Here is a 19,642-nt window from a genome sequence, read left to right on the forward strand (position 1 = left end):
GTCCATGTTAGACCTGAAATGTTGCAAATATTGTGAGTAGAGCTCTTCTTTGTATGTTTTTTGAGGAATTCTGCTTTCATAGTGTTTTTTGTCTGTTGTATTGGCCACACATGCAGACTTGTCATCATTGAAGTGTTCCCCCCCTCCCCCCCATTTTTCCTGCGAATCATTTCCTTACCATCTCTTATGACGAGCTTGTCATAATTACAGGATCTATGTTTTTCAAGATCCACAGCCAGGATATTCAACTCCACTGTTGATTCTGGAGCTCTGATAACCCAAGTGCAGACAAGGTGTGAGGCATAGTTATTCGGCCATCCAGGAGAGAAGAAAAAGGATGGAGTTTCTCCTGTCATTAAAATGCCCCCACATGCTCCTACAATAGCAATTAAAGTACAAAAGATTATTGACATTTTTTTTCTATTCATATATATACTTTGACCCAAAGTTTCCTGCTTACACATATCTGAGCAAAATGTTTCAATATAAATACAACATTTTGATGTTCTGATTTTCACTAATTGTATATTTTGTGGACTCCCTTCCAATGAAGATATAGATGGTAGATAGATAGATAGATAGATAGATAGATAGATAGATAGATAGATAGATAGATAACAGATGCCTGGTGCACACTATAAGCACATATAGAAAAAAGAAATGAACTTAACAGGTAGTGGGGTGCAGGCAGAAGGACAAGGATCACCAGCAAGTCCAGTAGATATAATGTGAAAGAAGTCCGCAGCACTCTCCATAAAGTTGAAAAAGAAATAGGTTTATTCAACACATGGGGCAAACCAATGCATACAGAGCAACGCTTCTGACCTCACTCGGTCCGTTCTCAAGTTTGAGAAAGGACCGAGTGAGGTCCAAAGTGTTGCTCTGTATGCATTGGTTTGCCCCATGTATTGAATAAACCTATTTCTTTTTCAACTTTATGGAGAGTATTGAGGACTTTTCACTGTATATATATATATATATATATATTGTATACTGTATGTATATATATATATATATATATATATATATATATATATATATTATATATACGTACATACACATACACAGTTACGTATTTTGTTTAATTAATATGAGGCTACATGATTAAACTACTCATACATTTCATTTAAATGCTTTCAGATAAAATTAATTTCAATGCCATTTCATGCTAGGGAAATCTCTGTAGTATAGAAATATGATCAGAGATACAATGTTGGACTACTGCTTTAAATCTTTAGTTCTGTAGTTACTAATCAAAAGCTATAAAAGATTTGCAAATAATTGTACTTCTACGGCCATGGTCAGGGAGATGGGTGTATTTCCCGGCATAGTCTCACTGTGTGCAATTTCTCTGTGCATTTGCTGAGTCAAATATTTGAATTATCCTCCTAAGAAATATTGGTCCAGCTTACCAACTTTTGGTGAATCTCAAGGCACCTTAACAGTCCAATAAAAAAAGGTTAGCACTGTTTTTGTAAATATGGGTCTTGATCTTCAAAACGTATACCTGGAGCTATGGTAGGTAATGGTTCAGTAGATGCCTCAATTGCAGACCATTCCAGCAGAAACCCTTTTTTGCTCACACTGTTGTCAGTCAAGAACTGAACTGTCATTGAGCTACCGGAGGAGAATAATGAAGGAGATGGAGTCACTCCACAGTATGTTCCAATTAAATGAAAGTGAGTGTCGGGACCATCATAAACCTGTTCAAGCAAACAACAGACAACAATGCAATTACATGATGGACAAATATTAGCAATCTAAATGCAACAGCAAGTATGGCTACCTATTGTTATGAAGGTCATACCCATAGGTTTGGAATATGGACATTGTGACTTGTCACTAAATAAAAGGAAACAATGAAGCTCCATTCTAGCCAAATAGTATTACCACTACTAGACCAAGCTGTGTGTTTCATGTAGAATACTTTCTGTGTTAATCGGGTTAGAATGATACTCTTCTGAATGAGGGAAATGTTCTGTTTTGAAATGTCTAGCCAGCTATTCTTTATGATAAAAATCTCTGACTCCCAACCAGGGTTGCTGCATTCTGTTTAATTCTTTTCTATTCAATTTCAAGAAATTTAATCACATATTCATAGACCTCATATTAGTTGGGCCCCCCTGCCTGATGTAATCTTAATCACATGTTAACAAATAACTTTATTAATCGGTATACAATATACATGTAAATACAAAGACGTAAACATACTTGCATATCTCAACATTTCTAAAACGGCAAAACATGACAAATTGTATATGGTTTTTTTAAATATTTTTTTTCTCTCACCCACCCTCTTCATCCTCTCTCTCTCTCATCCTCCCTTTTCATCCTCTCTTGCCCTCCCTCCTCATCCTCTCTCTCCCTCCTCATTCTCTCTTGCCCTCCCTCCTCCTTATTCTCTCACTCCTCCTCATCGCTTCATCTTACCATCTCCTCTTCCTCTCACACCTCTTCTCACACCCTCAACAGTGACTACCTGGCTTTTGGGGACCGCAGGAGTGGAGGAGAGCGGTGGCAGAGGACAGCTGAGGGAGAAGAGGATGGCGGCCCGCCAGAGTGGTGCAGGGCGGCTAAGATTTGGACGGCGGGAGCGAAAATTAAGCAGGGTGGCAGAGGAGGAGGACAGCCGAGGAGGAGCGTGCTAAACCAGCGGCAGACACCGGAAGTCAGTGAAGACTTCCAGGTCGGACCGCTGTGGTGTGTTCCTCCCCGGCCATCCTCCTCTGCCGTCCTGCTTTACTCCTGCCATCAAACTCTTCTGCCGCCCTGTGCCGCTCTAGTACCATCCTCTTCTCCCACCACCATACTCCAGTTTGCACACCCCTGAGTAGATACTCGAAGTATTTTTGATAATAAAAATATATAAAATCTGTTTCGCACAGAGATTTAAAATCTAAACACTTAGCCCTAAGATATGCATCCCAAAACCGAGACCGAAAGTCTCTGGGTCAAACCCGGAGTGGTGGCATCCCTACTCCCAACTCACAATGCACCTTAACTTGACATAATTATTCTAAAAATTAGCAATATCCATTCCTAACATTAAGTATGGTCATGCAACCAGTAAATCATATTATGATATATTACTGTAGCCAGGTTTCCCCTCTGAGGTGTCCCCCCCTTGCTGTGTACCTTCGTGCAGTTGGGAGAGTTGCAGCGGTTGCCGGGGGCGTGCGGGTGCACGTGCACGCGTGTCAGGAGCTCCGTGGGCGGGGCGTGCGGAGAGAGGATGCCGGTGTGCGCCGAGAAATGGTTGCGGAGGGAGCCGCCATCTTGGGGAAGCTTGCGCATGGCACAGAGCAGCGGCGGCAGCCATTCTATGTTGCGCATGCGCAGTGGAAAAGTGCACAAACACTAGCCAATTAGAGGGGACTACAAGTCCCATGAGCCTTAGAAGTGTCCCATCTGACGTCAGGGAGCCTATAGGAGCTGGGGAAGTGCTGCAGGCAGGATAAGGAAGTGTGTCACAGGGAGCATGCAGGCAGTGTGTGAAAGGAAGAGGTAGGGGACAGAGGGTCCGTGCAGAGAGGCAAGTAGCCTCTGCACTGCACTAGGCCAGAAAATACCCCCTAGGCCCAAGATAGGCCCTGAGTCAACCTAGATTGTGGCTGCTACAGGGACAGGCCCTAGCATAGGGAACAGTATCTAAATATAGTTAGGGACACAGCAGAAGCTGAACTCCTTAAAGAGAGGTCTGGAACCAGGCCTCACTAAAGAGACACTACCTGGGTGGGATAACCCTGACGACGTCAGTGGAGGAGAGAGGATCGGCGGATCCTTTGTGAAGTCTCATCAGACTAGGTGCTGCCGTGCCCGGCAGGTAAAAGTCAACAAGTGCACCAACATACCGGTATATACCCAGGCACTGATCACGCCTATAAGGGTGGGTTCTTTGGGGACACTGTGGGACTAGTGACCAAGGGACTAATCTTTACTGTGGGACTCTTGGGGATTCTGTGTGAGATACGCAGTATTGGACACGGTGTGGGACACGGTGGTGGGTAACATTTCTGGGAAGTAAACCCTGCGAGGCGTGTGGTAGTTGTGCATATATATCTTATCCATAAGGGAGACTAACTCTTTGACATATGCCATTCGTTAATACAGTAAAGGTGCCGTTATTTTATACTGTGTGGGTGTTATTATTGTGTCCTGTGATGGGCTGCTCCCGCTCTGCTGGGATCCCTCACAGGTGGAGGCGCTGCACCAGAGTAAGTATACACCCCAGGCTCTCCGTGGCAAAGGCTCAGGCTCCAGGAGCCAACAGGTATAAGAGCAAAAGACATCGGTGCCCAATGCTACATCAAATTGACAAAACATATATGGTAATACGTATAAAGTTTAAATACTTCAATAATAATAGTAATTACTTGGTTATTTAGTTAAACCCTTTGGCCAAAGAGTCGTAAGTCTGCATACCAAACGTCAAGGTAAAACCAAAAATGCAGGTCCTAACACTAAACTGTGAACCCTTCCTTTACCTCTGTATGAGGTGAAGCAACCACCGTGAGTCCTGTCCATTCTGCAAAATGCCAGAACCTCCCAAGTTAAAGTTTACCTCATACAGAGGTAAAGGAAAGGTTCACAGTTTAGTGTTAGGACCTGCATTTTTGGTTTTACCTTAACGTTTGGTATGCAGGCTTACGACACTTTGGCCAAAGGGTTTAACTAAATAACCAAGTAATTACTATTATTATTGAAGTATTTAAACTTTATACGTATTACCATATATGTTTTGTCAATTTGATGTAGCATTGGGCACCCCTGTCTTTTGTTGTATATATTTGCCATGCTCAGTAGCACTCATTTTGGCATAAATATATATTCATGATGTGGTGGGTGTAGGAGTTTGAGCTAGCTGGGAATGTGTGTGTGTTAATCAATTTCTGACTGGTAACAGGTATAAGAGCAGCAATGGTAGATTCCTGTGTTCTGGGGGAAACAGGGCTACATTACATTTTAAGAAGCTGTTCTACCATAATGGAAAACCTGTAACTAAAATAAAATGTCACATTTTGTACATGTGTTTGTACTCTTTTAATCTCTTAGTTAACAGCAACATATTATAAACTTACTCGTAATTTGTCAAAGTAGCAGCTAGCATGGTCTTCAATGTCAATCTCCAGAATTCTGACTTGAATAATTTGAGCTGACTCCACATTGATTTTCCAAGTATAGATGGAATGATGAGGATAATTCCTGGGCCACAACGGAGAAGCGATTTGTCCATGAGTTCCTCCTAAATTATTCCCAAATACTAATAGAATAATGACAAATTAGATTAAACAATTATGATGACCAGTATAATTGAAAGATGGAGTGAGAATATTCACACCTTAGTATACCATTTGAAAGAGAAAAAAATATCAATATGCATCAGTGAATAGAGACATTTCCTAATAAATATTACCAGAAATTAGTGATTTTTTAAATATAAAATTGCCTATTAAAACAGTAGATGTAAACATTTTAAAGCCATAAAATTGTTGCCAGATGCACTGCAATGCCCTGCAGCAGGTTAATATGTTAAGGAAAATGACAAATGAGAAAAATCTGTGTTCTTTAAATAGCGAACAAATATATTTAGACACTGAAACTTCAGAAGATAGTGTTTAATCATCACTAATCCTTAATCATAAATTCTGCACTGGGATTACAATTAGTAAACTACAAATTACAGATTAGGTGAGCCAAATCTGCGATCATTTGCTATAGTAGGTTATCATTTCTCAGACTTGGAACTGAATGAATAATGAATTAAGATGAATTGGAGGTTCTGTAAGGTAAATTAACGTTAGCGGGAGTTTTAATTTATTTAACTGCGATAGAGCGGCCTCCTAGCCCTCAGCAGGGGGACCTCGTGACCGAGGTGGCCAGGCTCCACCTCTCCGTCCTGCTCCCTGCCCTCCCTGGCTGCTCTCCTCCCACCAGCATGAGTGGGCAGTGGTGAGCCAGGGGAGGATCAGGGGGCTACTTAATGCCCAGCTGGTGGGGAGTTTGGCCTGTTTGCTGCCCACCAGCAATTTCCCATCCACCCATCCCTTTTTGTGCGAATTGGTCGCGGCCAACCAGGACAATGAAATTGATCTTATTGTTAACAATTGCCACTTTTTAGCTTAACACCACTTAGTAAATATGGAGCACAGTTTGTTTAACTCATTCTGACACGACATTCTTCTACGGTTATATTTCAGAAACATTATGGAGAAATTCTACTATACAAGCCCATAATAATTCAATTTGTATTACTGCTGTAATACAAATAAACTTCACAACTTGGAGATTTGTACAATTATATATATATAAAAAAAGAATCTGCATGTTGCACATGATTTGTACTATTTTGCACCTGTGCTGCAGTAAAGAACAGAAAAAAATTAATTGGTACATTTATACACATATATACATATGTAACAGGGTATGTCTCATAATACCTCTCTTTCCCCCCATAGTATTTCTGTTATGTAAGCCCCAAGTACGTTCAGGGCAGTAATGGGTTAATCTATGGCCATTGACTCCCTTTATGCTCCACTTGTAAGTGATAGAAGTAAGGTGGTGACTCATGGCCTGTGAAAGCCTATCGGGGATAGGTACAGTCCATGAGCCCGCCCCTTCCAGAGACTTCCAAGTGGGAGTATCAAACTAAGTCAGTCTTGTGCTGGGAGGAGGAGAGAGCACAAGGGCTATCAGTCTTCCCCATCGGGGAAAGCATGCCCACCCCAGGCCTGAGGAACACCAAGACTCAGGACCCCCTACTATCGGGGTATGCACCCTCTACACACACATTCCCCAAACCTGCTCTAGCCCATTGTCCCATGTTATACAATCACTGAACTGCAGTGAAGGATTCTGGGTAAAGACAGGCAAATGTGCCCATTTATGCAACAAAAAAAAAATCTTTGGAAAAGAAAGCTCTGCTTTCTCTATATCATTGTATTATATCTCTGTTTAACAAATATACTGTACATACTTACAGTGAGAAAATGTGGTCCTGAAGCCAGAGCCACTGGTAGAACCATCCGAAACAAACTTAATCCACAGGATGTGACCAATGATGGATGTGATGTTGCTTGGCAATGAGTTTCCACAGAAGCGTCCCTTCAGTGTACCTGTATCATTTCCTTCCCTGATTTCCAGGTAATCATGTGCACAATTTTCACTCTCTTGTAGTGAGAATGTTCTGTTTTTTTAAAGAAGGCAGGTAAAAAAAAATAGCACATTAATATTATTATACAAGTACTACTGTAATTATAAATACATACTGTAGCATTAAAATAAGCAGAGATTGTCACTGTATCTATTCATCTCTCTTTATAAAGGGTACCTTTTCTCTATAAATCCATGACTTCATTTATATGTGTGAATGGGAAACTGTGAAGTAATAATTGTAGAGTAAAAAGCACTCTAATAGCTAAAAACGTTTAATAATATAACCAAACCTACTTTTAATTAAGTGTTATACTGTAATTACAAATATAATATTTTTTTGCTTAAGTTTGTGATAAAGGCAAGATTTCCAGGCTATATCTAAGGTAGGATGCATTAAAAAAAAGCTTGATTAATAGCAAAATCAAGCAAACTGGTCAGAGGTAAAAAAAAATGAAGCAAAAGACCCCAGATGTTCAGTAGTCTTTGTTTTTTTAGTTTTGCCTCTAACTTAATTTTATATTTTGGTTTTGCTAAAAAGTGGGTTGTTTTTGACAATGAGGAACATGTGAATTTAATCTGTAGCTTCTTTGCAATAGGGTTATCATGGCACTCCCACCACTCTTAAAAAGTCGTTATTCTGGATAACTTTGGTGCTCAAATCCACCTATGGCTCAGTGTTCCAGTCTGGGTCCCAATATAATATCAAAGGAGTAAGTAAGGGGAGGCACACAGGTGTAGAATATAGAAAGGTTCCTTCTGTATTCAAATCATATCAGGAGCGGGTACAAAAATAGTAACATTTCGGGGTCACAGCACAGACGAACTCACCCACCCACCTACTATTGAAGTATTTACGATGTTGTTTATATTCTATTAAGCAAAGAATAATGCTAAATTAAATAACGGAATTGATTGCAGAATATCTTAAACAGACAATAAGATGAGTGTGAGGAATGTGCAAACGAGTTCTGCTGTCGCTTACATTTTTCTTATAGCATTTTTAAGAACTTTTTTTGCAGCAGTTTGCCAAAACATTAGCAATTTTTGTTCAAAATTCATCACTAATTGGGAATCTTGAAATTTTTGCCAATTTTTGTTTGGAATCTGTCATAAATGATCATTATCGCCATTTTTGACCATTGGGTGGGGGGGGAATGACATTAGAAATATCAAGGTCACATGACCAATGCAACTTGCACACTGATAACATCAATCGGAGGAAAAACTACAATTCAGGTCACTTTTGTCCATAGATATATATATGTGGTACTTATTCATTGAGTCAGTTATGTTAGTTGCACTATTGTTCTGGTTAGTCTAAACATGAAGTAAAATGTGACCTTTACAAATGTTTTACAATTGAATACAAAATATTAATATCACTGGCACATTTAGACCTTAAACTTTGTGATCTTTAAAAAAAAAAAGATAACGTTAACAAAGCTGCTCTCCAATGCTTTGTTTCCTTTCCAAGTTGTGTTTCACGTTTAAACAGTTGTTAATTGGCTTTCCTGCCAGACACATGACTTCCTTCCTGTAAGACCAGTAAAAGCAGAACAATATGAAGACAGAAATGGAATTACATGAAAGACAGCTGGAGCCGGTTGCCAGGAGAGCTGAGAATGTTCCAAACACATTCAGTGTTTGCTGGGTAATTTTCTGGGTAGCTGGGACTGTTAAAGGCTCCAGTTTCCATGTGTAATGTGCCTCCACATGCTGGGGAAAAAAAGGCAAATACTGAGCAAATCCTACAGGCAGAGAACAATAAAAACTTTTGCTGCAGTATGTTGTTATAATGATAAAGACAGGGCCACCGACAGCTTTCCCAGGACTACAGTTTGAACCGAGGACCAGCGTTCCCAGTACTACACCGGGACCAGCATGTTGGCGGCCTTGCGAGCCCCTCTTTCTCCAACACACCGCATCGCTCTTCCCCTCCCTCATGTATTTCTCTACCCTCTCTCAGTTCCCCCTCCCCTCTCTCACTCCCTCTCACTCCCTCCCCTCTCTCACTCCCTCCTTTTTTCTCCAACCCTCCCTTCTCTCTCTCACTCAGCCCAACACACTGGTCACACACACAATTCTATCCCCCCTTACACACACAATTCCAATAACCACACCACAATACCCACACAATATATACCCTCCACACCACAATGCCCACACAATATATACCTTCCACACCACAATACCCACACAATACATACCCTCCACACCATAAAACCCACACAATACACGCCCTCCACACCACAATACCCACACAATACATACCCCATCACAATACCCACACAATACTTAACCTCTACCACAATACCCACACAATACATACCCCCCACCACAAAACCCCCAGCAATACCCACACAATACATAACCCCAAGAATACATACCCCCCCATGATATCCACACCCTCTCCCTCCCACTATACCGACACCCAGGGTCACCAATAGGGGGGGACAGCCGGTGCTGGCTTCTCGGGCCCCGTGAGTCAGGGGGCCCGGCCGCCCAGGCCCCATGCGTGGCCGTGCCCGGTTTATTAAAAAAATAAGTAAAAAAAAAATGCTGGCGACCCCCCAGTGCACATGCGCAGAGCCGGGGTCCCAGTACGCAAGTGCAGGGAAAGCAGGATGTCCGCCCTGTGCCTGTAGGCCCACGCCCCCCAGGTCCACCCTGCTCCCAACATGGGATGGAGGGGAAGCGACATGGCGGCCTGCGCGCGCCAGCCCAGCGTCCCCCGCGCGCCCGTCTCCAGCCGCGGAATCCGCAGTCTCGGCCCCCCCGCCAGCTTCCCACCTCCCGCGCCCCCCCAAGAGCCCACCTCCCGCGGCCCCCCACCGCCCACCTCCTATGCCCCGTCCCCCCCCAGCCACACACCTCCCACGCCCGCAAGCCTACATCCCGCCCCGGGGCAGGAGCCACAGGGAGATCGGGGGCAGGGGGGAAGCATCTGGCAGGGCAGGAAGCAACACCCACCCGGTCAAGGTCAGTCACCCACCCAGTCACTCAAACCCACCCACTCACCCACCCTGTTACTCAGTCAACCCAGTCACTCAGTCATCCACCCACCCACCCAGTCACCCACCCAGTCATACAGTCACCCAACCAGTCACCCACCCACCCAGCCACTCAGACACCCACCTCTCCTTTGTTGAAAATATAAAATTAAACAGATTGTATTATTTTTTTTCTGTATTACAATAAGAAGAAAACAGTTAAGTTAAAGTTGAGTGCTAAAAAATGATGGGCCCCATGATTGGGGGCTCTGCTGACACCCCACAAACGTATTACCCACACATGCAATAGCCACCGCCCCACACAAAATACCCCCCCCCCCCACAAAATAACAGAGGACTAGACGGAAAAGGAGGCCTGGTGCAAGGAAGACCAAGCACGGCTCCAAAGGACCGGCGGGGGAGGTAGGCCTACCACAGCTGGGGAGAGGTGGGGCCTGGCAGCAATCAGAGGCCCGGCAGGAATTAGAGGCTCTGCAGCTGGACTCAGAAGTTGGGTCCGACCTCTGCATACAGTAGTTGTGTGGGGGGGGTTGAGTGTGTGTGTGGGGGGGGGTTGAGTGTGTGTGGGGGGGGGGTTGAGTGTGTGTGTGGGGGGGGTTGAGTGTGTGTGTGGGGGGGGTTGAGTGTGTGTGGGGGGGGGGTTTGAGTGTGTGTGGGGGTTTGAGTGTGTGTGTGGGGGGTTGAGTGTGTGTGTGGGGGGGGAGGTTGAGTGTGCATGGGGGGGAGGTTGAGTGTGCATGGGGGGGAGGTTGAGTGTGTGTGTGTGTGTGTGTGTGTGTGTGTGGAGGGCACAGGCGAAAAAGATGTGCGCGGGCGGGCAGCCGAAGATGTGTGCCGGCGGCCGAACAGAATAGTGCAGGTGGCGGCCACGTGATTCAGAGGTACGGAGGAGCACGCGCGAGTGCTGTGATGTCAAACACCCCTCCCTCCGGTGTCTGCCCTGCAATAGCGCTGTGTTCCTGCTCTCCTCCGCTGGCAACCTGCTTCGCTGCGATCCTCTGCAAGTAGCGGCAGCGTGGACGCAGCCTAATTTTGGAAGAGCGAGCTGTTGAAGTATGTAAGTATTTAGATTGCACTTATAGGGCCGGCGACGCGACGTCGCCCGAAAACAAATGCATTGTCGCCACCGCGTGCGCTTATAGTAAGCGCGACGGGGCGACGCGATTTTTTGAAGCCGGCAATATTTGATTTTTCAGGGGCTGTCGTCTCATGTGACAGCCTCTGAACCAATCAATGGTCGCCCGCGCCGCTACAAAGCGAAATACAACTTTCGCTAGCGGCGACCGGTGACATCACGTGTCTCCGTCGCGGGCACTATACGTGCGGCCTTAGACATATTTGTATTTACATTGTATACCGTTTAATAAAGGGGTTTTTTTTCATGTGATTTTGATTACATCAGGCAGGGGGGGCCCGAGAAATGTCATGGATGAAAAGGGGGGCTCGGCATAAAAAGTTTGCTCACCCCTGTCTAGGTGAAGCAAGGAATGTACCTTCTGTAACATCTACTAATGCAATAAGCACCATGGAACCATATGCAAGTGTAATTCATTGTCTTGAACTATGAGAAGTGTCAGCATGGACCATCCTGCTACCACAGGATCCTTGCTGACTGGAGGCGCTGCCAACAAATAAAGTACCCTGTAAACCTGTCCTGATAATCCCCACATCATCGTGGAAATACTCAGCCCTTCCGTTACTTCACAGGTAAGCACCACCTCGCATGAAAGACACTAGTAGCAGACTGAGATCTCACTTAGGGTGGGGGTAAAGGGGCTACACATACATTAATACAAAGTGAGTCAAAATTGACCTTATCTTCTCCTTTTTTGCGAATTTCACCCTTTTTAGATAAAAAATTTGCTTTTACGTAAAAGTTTGTTTAATGCTAAAAAGTCAAAGGGCAGTGCATGTTCAATTAATCCTGATTACTGTTGCTTTCGAAATTCAATCAAACTTTAAAGAAGCGTTACCTATTTTTAAAAAGTATTATTATTAGGAATTTTTGAAAATAGGTATGAAGCCGGGGGTCTCCGGAGCTGAACCACATTGATCCCCCCTTGCTTCCTGAGATAACTACATGTAAAGGTGTTGCTGATAGCAGCTCTGGCTGGGCACCTAATATGGGGGTTTAAAGGTCCTGCGGGCCAATAGGCAGCCACAACGCTCTCCTTTGCGGCTTCCTATTGGCCCGCGAGATGCAGGACATTTAAACAGAAGACGGATGCCAACAGCACCTTTACATGAGCAGGAGGTCCCAGAACCTGAAAGTAATGAGGTTCAGCTTTAAAGAAAAGAAACATCGTAAGTTGCAGGGCTTCTATTTCTCTACCTTAAAAAGGCAAACTAGCGAATAATTTGGTGCAGAAAGTCTAGCAAAGATTTTCACTGGTTTTGCAAACTTAGAAAATTCGCTCTAAATTGTGATGAAGCGAATCCCGACAGGTTGGCACCTCTCTTTTACCATGTAGTATTAAAATGAATGCACACCAAAATAATCATTATAAAAAAACCTCATTAACATAGCACTTACCAGCGATAACCAAGTAAACAATGAATTACTACTTTAGGGTTATGTGTGTGTAATGTGACACACAACTGCATACATCCCATTATAATAAATGTATTTGATATCAACTCCCTTATTAAACAATGCAAAACAGATGGTCAGACCTAATATAATATATTGAGTAAAAAGTTAGCATATGGTTTTCCCCCAATAATTCTACCAGTTAGCATTTTGTTTTTCATTAAAGTTCTTCATTTGTGCAAAAACACAGACTTACAATTGTACCGGACTCACCAGATGTTGATGCAGCATAGGTGGCATGAAAGCCTTTAGCATTAGTAGCATTATTAGACGCAAATTTTAGGACAAGGGAAGTGCTAAAGGAGGTAACAGGATGTGGAATAGTGCTACCACAGTATCGACCTAAAACAAGACAGAATAAAAAAGATGACAAAACACGCCTCTTTTTGTATACAAATATGTACAGATTTTTTTGCGATGAAAAATAGAAATTGACAATGAAATTAGATGTGAGCACTATTGGAGGATTATTATTTTTTTAATGTACACTTTGGGGTTTAGAAATAATACACACTTAAAACCAAAACAAAAACATACAGCCTAATCTTTGCCTCATACTGTATCTTTTAATGCTCTTGAATACTTGCGAAATAGAAAAATATCAACATTTAAATTGACTGAGGACTATATGTCCCTCTTGTCCACCAATTTTGCAACTTGACTCTGACAGCATTTCCTTACTGCCCTTTTTATATATTTATGATACCCCTTGTGTCCCTGGCACCTTTTGATATACTTTACTTAGTATTACCCCCAATCCACACCCTCTGCTGAGAGGCTGCTGGATGGATCCAATAGTCTTTCAGTAAAGAATCACCTCTTCCCATCCCTCTCCCCCCCGCCGAGTTTACCAATCTGCCCTTTCAGAAGATTACCTCTTGTTCAAGAATTATTCTTTCTTTAAAAAAAAGAATGCTCCTTTATGTATAGTTAATTGATAACACCCATACATAAATGATTGTATTACTGTAGGTCCCTTCTATCTAATTTTTTCCGGGTTCGCTATTTGAGATATTTTATTTTCCCTGACAAGGTTTATGATACAATGAGTGCACCATTTTAATATTTTATCCACTACTTCTATTGTGTTTATGTCATTCCGTAGATACAGTATGGCCTCTAGAAATGAACACAGTATTCTAGGTCATATCTTAACAAAAATATATGTATTGATACAGATGTAGCCAGGATAACTTTCCCTTTGGCTGGGGTTTACCGGGACAACAGGATCATGGCTAATACTGGTCACATGAAAAGCTGCAAAATGTTTCAATTACAACTACTGTGTATGCTCATTGCTGCACCTTAGATGTATGATCCATAAAGGAGTACTCACAATAACTGCCATTAGTTTGCTACGGGTGCACATCTGCACTTGTGACAATTTACCTTCTTAAAAGCTCTGACAATCTATACACAACTTTAAGAATAGAACTTCATCAACTGCTGGGTAACCTTCCGTGCTATACATCCCTCTCAGGCCTGATTTATACATTTGCTTTCTCAGTTCATACTCCTCATATCGTCCAATACCTAGGAACACTCTCCTCCTAACTTTCTCTCACTCCCACCTGCACTTCATCTCCATATGCTCTCCCTATTGCTCTAATTTCTGTTTACTCACTCCATTGTAAACTTATCTATTCTTTCCAACTTCCTCAGTGTCATCCTTCTATTTACATCTCTTCTGCTTTCATACTCTCCACCTTTGCATGTACACATACAGTACACTGCACCACTATTTACATACCTCTATCCCAACGACTTCTGCACACCTCGATAAAAAGCACTCCCAAAAATCCTCTTCTCTCTACTCCTCCTCCTCCTTGCTGCTGGGTATATCTCTCCTAATCGTGGATCTGGCCATATACACCTGCCCTCACTAACGCCTCCCTGCCTCCTCCTCCGTCTTTGCTAAAGATGTTAGCCCATCTAATTTAATACCTATTCCTTGTCTCTCTACCTTCGCTACTCTCTTCCCCTGTGACCTCTGCAATGCCTGCTCTCTGACTAACAAGGCTCTGTTGTACATGACCTCTTCTGCTCTTATCCTGGAACCAGGGTCACGAATGATGTATGAATGATTCCAGTAAGCTCAACTCATGTCCTCCCTCTTCCAAAGCATGACAAGTCCTTAATGTCTTTCTTAATTTTATTGCAGGAGTAGAAAACACAGGAACTTGTAGGTGTAGTGTAGGCAGAGAGTGCTTCTCTATGTGGGATGCTTCTATGGGGTTAGACTATGGTAAGAGAGAAAGGCCTTACCAGGGGTGGATGCAGACAGGTCTGTACTCACTGTAATCTAGGGTGGAAAAGGAAGTGAGGGGCAGGGGTCACACTAAAGGTTGAGTGGGACTGCACTAACTGTCAGCAAAAGACAGGGGAGAACATGGGAAAGTCCATTAACTGGGAGGACTGGAGAAGCTGCAGTAGCAGTTCACTGATTACGTGCTCAGAGGCAAGAAATTCAACATTGTTGCATGTTACACAGGCACAGTGTGTGTATGTGGAACCAATGCCTGCAGCTGAACTTAAGGAGCTGACAAGCAGAAGGGGGGTCGGGCAGGAATGTGATTCTTGTTCCATGACACTCCCCGTCTGGTATCTGGAGATACCACTATATAACTGGAATATGTGGAACATATGTGCAATGCATAACAAAGATAACATCACATTCTCAAACAATGCAAGAGTCCATGTCCACATAGCGATGTGACACCGGCCGGTATCACTGGTATCAAGGTCCCTTGGCCAAGGTTCTTTGGCAAAGGATGCAGGGTGGATGCACAGCTCCAGGTTTGCTGGTTGCACCACAATGTCTTTGTATAAAAGTCTCTGGCACTGTTTCCTTTTAGTCTTGTAAGAGAACAGTCCTTTTGTCTCTGTAGTTTCACCCACAGAGTGTATCCCCTTGTAGGTATACCAGCCGTGGCAGCCTGTTGCTCTATCACCTGGCGTTTGGCAGAAGGAGAGGGCTTTTGGCTCCTTGTGGGAGCGGATTACTGTCCCTGGAAATCTGGTTGTCGAATGTAATCCAATAAAGGGGGCGTCGTTCAGGGAGACTCCCTGAAGCTGAGTGCTGGGGTTGAACATTACCCGGATTTGATCGGGTTCCTGAGGGTGGTAGGCCCCAGGTGATTGGAGGTACCGACATTCTTCGCCTTCCTCCATAAGAGGTGCTGGCTTTGCGTGGCCGGTAAAGAATATCTTCTGGATGAAGACCACAAAGTTGTTTTTGGTCTCTGGTTCCCTTTGTGGGCCGCAGAGGTGCGAGGTGAACCTAGAGATGGCATGTTCTCCATTGTTTGGGAAGCGCCTCCTTGGTGAACGGAATGGTAGCGGAGTCACCCGACTGCTTAGTCCGTCTTTAGAGAGCTCCTTGACAGTTAACCTGGGGAATCCTCTATCTTTCCTCGATGGTGTTTGTTTGTCATCGTTCCTTGTTGTCTGGAACGCTGTGCACCATAGTTCATCGGTACATTTCTCTTGCACGAGAACATCTCCGCGTAGTTTGGTGAAACGCTTTTGTGTTTCTTTGTTGACTGCCATCGGGAGGTTGTTTTCTCCCTGGACATGACGAAGAACAGTCTCTTTTGTCCTTGTAAATCCTTTTGGGAAATGTCTCTGCAACTGTCCCCTTTTACGTGTTTGAACGAACAGTCCTTTTGACACTGTGGCTTCGCCTGTGGGGCGCAATCTTTTGCGGCTATGCCAGCCGTGGCAATTGGTTGCTCTGTTGCTTGATACTCTGTGGAGAGGAACAACTGTACGTCTTAATTGTGCCCTTGCTCGCGGGAGTATTGTCTGATTGTTTGTTGTTTTTAGGACGATCCCTTTGTCGGTCACCTTTGGGAGGTTACTCTCTTCCTTCGGTGGAGTCGACTCATCATCCTTGGCTGTCTGGACTGCTGAGCATCCTAAGCCATTGTCGCATCCCATCGGCGTGAGGATGTCTTTGTTGGTCTCAGGGGTATGACCTTGTCTTTCCTCTTCACTTGGCCCTTCGGTCACTTGGAGATGGCCAAGACATGGTTCAGAGAGAGATGTGTGTCCACATTCTGTCACCTCCGTTCTGCGGGCATCAACGTAGTCTTGCCCGTGCTCTTTGTTAGTGCACGAGTTGCCCACTATCACCCATCCTAGGTCGAGTCTTTGGGCGTATGGCGCGTTGTGGGGTCCGTTGTGCTGTTTACGGACTTTATGTACCCTCATGATGTCCCTACCGAGCAGCAGCAGGATCTTGGCGTCTTGTTCCACCGGCCGGATGTGGTTGGCTATTCCTTTGAGGTGGGGGTAATGGAGTGCCACGTCTGGTGTGGGTATCTCGTCCCTGTTTGTGGCCATGTGGTTGCACTCGATGAGTGTGGGAAGGGGCATGTTCACTTTGCCGTCTATTGAGCATATGGTGTAGCCATTCACTCTTCTCCCTGTGGTCTCCATTTGCCCTGCGCACGTTCTGAGAGTGTAAGGAGAAGCACCATCTTGTATGTTAAACATGTCGAAGAACTCTGACCTGACCAGTGATCGGTTGCTCTGGTCGTCGAGGATTGCGTACATCCAAATAGCCTTCTCAGGTTGTCCCTGGGGGTGCACTGCGACAAGGCATATTTTGGAGCAGGACATTTTGTCACCTCCTTTTCCGCAAACTTCGGTGCGCTGAGATGTGACGGATGTTGACTCTCCTTCTTCTTTCTCCCCGCCATGCTCCGCTATGGAGGATGGGTTCTTGAGTTGGTGGAGTGTCATCGCCTCTGGGTGTAACGCTGTCACGTGTTTGTCACTCTCGCACACTGTGCATTTGATCTCTTCCTTACAGTCCCTGGCTAGATGGGTAGTGGAACCGCAGCACTTGAAGCAGACTCCGAATTCTCCAAGTAACCTCTTGCGTTCCTCTAGGGACTTCATCCTGAACCCAAAGCACTTGTTGAGTGGGTGTGGCTTCTTGTGTATGGGACATTCCCTGTTTGGGTCCCTTCGTTCCTTGTCTCCGGCGACCGACTGATCGGGAGTAGTTTGGGTCGTGGGAGGCACGTCCGTCCTGCGGGCCGAGATGGGTGTTTGGGGGTTACCATATCTCGTCGCTGGTCTCTCGTTCTTCAGGCTGCTCGCACTGTATGTGGTTTGCGCACCTAAGATGAAACTGGGATCGTTCCTTGTCCTTGCCGCTTCGCGGATGAAGCTCACGAAGAATGAGAATGGAGGGAAGACGACTTGCTTCTCCCTTTTGTATTTGGAGCTTTGTGAGATCCATTTTTCTTGGAGGTTGAAGGGTAGCTTCTCCAGGATGGGTCTCACTCCACGAGCTGAGTCTAGGGCGTTGAGACCTATAAAGGAATGGTCTTTCCTCACGAACTCCATTTCTTGCAGCAGGTCCCCGAGCTCTCGTAACTTCGAGTAGTCTTTAGTTGTGATCTTGGGGAAGCTCTCGATTCTTTTGAAGAGTGAATCCTCGACTGCTTCGGGGCTGCCATAGGACTCTTCTAGCCTTTCCCACACTAGGTCAAGACCTACTTGGGGTTGATGCGCATTTGCCGTCCGAAGTCTCTGCGCTTGCTCCCTGGATACGTTCCCCAGGAACTTGACTAACAGGTTGAGCTCTTCCCTTGCTGAGAAGTCCAAGCTGTCGATTGCGTCTTTGAACGTGAATTTCCACGTCCGGTAGTTCTCAGGGCGGTCGTCGAAGCTGATGAGTCCTGCGTGCACCAAGTCGCGCCGGATCATGTACTTGGCTATGTCTGTCAGACCTGAGACATCGGCGCGTTTGTCCCGTTCCGAGGTAGTTGCTGGGACGGTCTGCGTGGTCACCTCTTCCTTGGCGTGGATGCGTGATGGCTGCTGGCCGGTGTGAGGAGCTGTTTTCTCCCGCGTGGGTGTACCTGGATTGCGAGCCTGTTGTGGTGCATCCGTGTGCGCGCTGGCGTGTGGATCACTCTTGTGGCTGTGGCTATCCCAGGCAGCATGTGCCATTGCAGGAACGGCATCTTCTCCTCGTGGGCCTAGCAGGTCTTCGGTATCTGTGGAGTCGCTCCATCCGTGTTGAGATGGTGCGCTGGTGTTTACACTGAAGAGGCTCCTTACGTAGTCTTCAGTGCGTTGGGCTGGATCCTCTGAGGCTATCCGTCTGTACGGTAGCTCCCCGCCGTCCTGTCTCGCAGCTGCTTCTAGGACTTCGGCTTGGGCTATGGCGGCAGCGGCGTCCTCTTCTTTGCTTAGAGCCTCTAGATCCGCGTCTAATTCGGCCTTTCTACGTGCATTGGCAGCGGCGGTGGTAGCAGCGGCGGTGGCGGCGGCATTGGCAGCGGAGGCGGCGGCGGCGGCGACCTGCTCCTCCTCTTCTATGCACGCCTTTTCTGCCCTTACGGCTGCCTCTCTCCGACCATATTCGGCCCGGGCACGTGCGGCCTCTGCGGTGGCTCGCGCCTTGGTGGCGTTTGCGCTTGCGCTGGACGCGCTGGATTGTGCTGATCTTGCTGACCTTGATGAGTGTCTGGATGCGCTGGAGCGCTGCGATGCGGTCTCCAGGAGGAGCTCTTTTCTCTCGCTTTGGGCGTCTACGATGGCGGTTCGCACGCGGCTGTCTCGTGTCAAGTCAATATTGTGCTGTAAGTCCCTTTCTTGCAGGCTTTCGCCGGTGTTAGCCCTGGCCAGGTAAGTGACATATGCCTCTGACAGTCTTTGGTAGCATGCGTGATCTATCTTTAATTGAGTTATTGCCTGCTCGAGCTGTTGTACAGAGTTGCCAGCGCCGGCGACGTTGCATACCCCAAGTGCGGTTGTTTCCCAGGCCAACTCTAATTTAGCGCGGTGCGCTTCAATGTCAGTCTCATATTTTTCGCGGGCCTTTTGTGTCAGTGTGACTGTCCGTTTAGGCCTTGCGCCTGCCTGCGCC

General features: G+C 45.4%; 1 protein-coding gene across 1 annotated transcript in view; it reads right to left on the bottom strand.

Annotated features, from left to right (window-relative positions):
• CUBN (cubilin) overlaps positions 1-19,642 on the bottom strand; it is a 312,445-nt gene that overhangs the window by 106,857 nt on the left and 185,946 nt on the right. Inside the window, exons 35-40 of the mRNA XM_075587495.1 lie at positions 12,967-13,095; positions 8,736-8,868; positions 6,978-7,183; positions 5,079-5,260; positions 1,508-1,703; positions 179-376 (exon numbers count right to left, since the gene is read on the bottom strand). Of these exons, the coding sequence (XP_075443610.1) occupies positions 179-376; positions 1,508-1,703; positions 5,079-5,260; positions 6,978-7,183; positions 8,736-8,868; positions 12,967-13,095 (1,044 nt within the window). The remainder of the gene's footprint in view (positions 1-178; positions 377-1,507; positions 1,704-5,078; positions 5,261-6,977; positions 7,184-8,735; positions 8,869-12,966; positions 13,096-19,642) is intronic.

Source organism: Ascaphus truei, chromosome 2 (genome assembly GCF_040206685.1).
Source record: "Ascaphus truei isolate aAscTru1 chromosome 2, aAscTru1.hap1, whole genome shotgun sequence".
NCBI lineage: Eukaryota > Metazoa > Chordata > Amphibia > Anura > Ascaphidae > Ascaphus > Ascaphus truei.